The sequence below is a fragment of the Capsicum annuum genome, unplaced genomic scaffold, assembly GCF_002878395.1.
Source record: "Capsicum annuum cultivar UCD-10X-F1 unplaced genomic scaffold, UCD10Xv1.1 ctg44708, whole genome shotgun sequence".
NCBI lineage: Eukaryota > Viridiplantae > Streptophyta > Magnoliopsida > Solanales > Solanaceae > Capsicum > Capsicum annuum.
The window spans coordinates 1-2,595 of NW_025852261.1; the positions used below are offsets into that span (position 1 = coordinate 1).

At 40.2% G+C, this 2,595-nt stretch overlaps 1 protein-coding gene across 3 annotated transcripts; it reads left to right on the top strand.

Moving 5' to 3' along the window:
• Positions 1-52: 52 nt before the first annotated feature.
• Positions 53-2,595, top strand: LOC107877464 (the record flags this gene model as incomplete). 3 transcript variants are annotated; one of them, XM_047403575.1, is given in 4 exon segments in its annotated part: positions 272-411; positions 1,816-2,060; positions 2,171-2,232; positions 2,354-2,595. In XM_047403575.1, coding segments are annotated over 3 exon segments (464 nt in total), but the record flags the coding sequence as incomplete, so codon positions are not given.

Consider the following 2,595-nt stretch of genomic DNA (forward strand, 5'->3'; position numbering starts at 1 on the left):
GTAACATGACCGGTTAAAGACTAATGGGAAGTTGCTCAGCTAACAGGCCTCCCCCTCCGCTCCGAGTCCTCGTCGCCATGCCGCCATCTCCGGCGAACAGCCTTCGCCGTCAGCTCTTCCTTCTCCTCTATACGCGCCGCCAGCTCCTACCCCAGGCGAGTCCAGCCGCTGCTCCGATGGTCAGCCCCCTCCCTTCTCGTCCTCCACCGGCGAATAGCGCCGCCATCGACGGAGACGGCCAGCCAAGCCTCCACGCCACCGCTCCATCCTCCGTCCTCCAGTCGCCTTCTTTCTCCCCTCCGGCGAACGTCCAACAGCCGCGACACAGCCTCGACTCCTCTCCCACAGCGATACCTCCGGCAAACCCCTTCGGCGTTCCAACCATGCAACCCTTCCTCATCGTGTCTTCAGGTTTGATCCTGTGTTTGAAATATGTGTGTGAACTTTAGTACTATTTCTTCATTTGTGTCTCTCATAGAAAGATTCTTCGAATCGAGTGTGGCCAAGTTTGATTTTTGCTGAATAAATGTGTTGATTTTAAGTCTGTGACCCTATTTGCATGTCCTGCTTGATTGAAATTTCGTGACGCTTAACTTGAATGGTGAGTCAATTTGTTCGTCTCTCTCTGGTATGGGCAAACACGCCTAACTTCTTGCAACTTCACATTTTTTATGCCTCTTAGTCAATATGGGTAATTTTGTATGGGAAAAGCATATATGTGACGATTCGAGGATTTTTTCGTAAATCTTTAATAAGGCTAATATGTGCATGTTTTGACTATTTGAGTATGATCCTGTACCAATTTGATTTGAGAAAAGCATCTCAGTAATTGATTTTTTTATTTTTCTTGCCTTACTTGGTTGACAGGCATCCCCTCACACGTTAATTATGGTAAATTTAGATACCTCTTCTTGATTTCATTTAATAATAAGTAGGAAGGATCTCTTTTTACTTGTTCTATTAATGGAAATTTCAAATGTTATAATAGGGTATTATTTATTTATGGCAATTATAGTATGATTGGTGGAACGGATTGATTTACCCCATCCATTTAAGGGAACAATCCCCTTAATTGATTCATTATATGTTATTCTTCTTCCATTAAATATTATTCTTCCTTCATTATTTGGGATTGTGGATGGGCCTCCTCACTATATAAACTCACCATTCTCTTTCTCTAAGAGGACAAACTTCTCCTCCGCTATTACTCCCTCTATTTTCTCTTAAAAGTACTTTGAAGTTCTTTGGCACTTTGGATTTCGAAAAACATTCGGTCTTGTCCTTGCTGCAATTGCTTTGGGTTCTATTATTATTGTTTGGTGCCTAATCGGTTAGTCTCTATCGACGCATTCTTTTCTTATTCTGTAGCATTTGTGATAGCAAAGCATAGAAAGCATATCTATAGGAACTAATTTAAAATAATTATGATTTTGCTTTTTTCACTGTCATAAAGAAGATTAAAAAAAGGAAAAGAATAGCTTACTAGAGTGTACTATAACCAGTTCTAGCTGTTTTCTTGAATAGTAGCACATTTGGTGCAAGTTGAAGACATTCTGGGTATTGTTGTTTGTATTTTCTTGTGAAAGTTTTGTCATAATTGAACACAGCTCAGGGTTTTACTTTTCATAGCTATTTTCTACTTTCTTTCTGATATTTTGTTGGGTTTTTGCTTTGTTTCTTGCATGAAAATGTAAGTTCTTTTTCCCCATTTTATTTTTTTGGGCCAAGGAGGGTGAGTGATGTGGTGGGCAGAGGGGCCAGTGGGGGTCTTTTGTTTAATTCTTTCCAAACTAATGTGAAGATAATGTTTGATAGAATCTTATTGGGAAAACAAAGTGTGTGAATCACATTCAGTAGAGTGGGAGAAAAGGTGAAGAAATTTAAGAGAGGATTTTGAAGGATGAATGATAGCTCAGCTAGAGAAATGAATGATAGTTTAGCCGCTATTACTGAGAGACAACCTCAAAGGCCTTGTGGTTGTGTGGGTATTTTCTTTCAGCTCTTTGATCGGAATCGTAGATTTGCCAAGAAGCTGTTTCCAAAGAAACTGCTTTCACCAGGTTAGCTACTACTACATTCCACTCATTTTTAAAGCAGAATGGTTAATTTCTTGAAGGTGATTCTAGCTAGAGGGCTAAATTATTTCTTTTTTTATGCTGCATTCTTATAGCTTGCTTGAAACAAGCTTCAAAAAAGTTTGGAGGGGATGAGAAGCAGCCAAACCTTCGTTTGGTACTCATTGCTTGAACTATACTTCCACATTTAGCTTTCTTTTTCTTCTATTGTCTCAGATGTTAGCCTGCCAGGGAAGTTTTTGTTTTTATTGTTTTTGGTTCTTGTATGAACAATGTAGATTGCTGATGAGAACAGTGGGGGTTTTCCAAATGCAAAGAATAATGAAATGACCAATACACGTTGTGAAAGCAAGCGCGAAATGAAAGCTCCAAGTTTTGTTGCTAGGCTCATGGGTTTGGAATCGATGCCAGCAGGATCAGGCAGTAAGCCCCAAAAGGCTTCAGCTTCTGAAACTTGGAGCAATGTGGCAGAAAAACTTGGTGCTCGACCTGGTGGATCTGATGAAGAAGATATGGATTT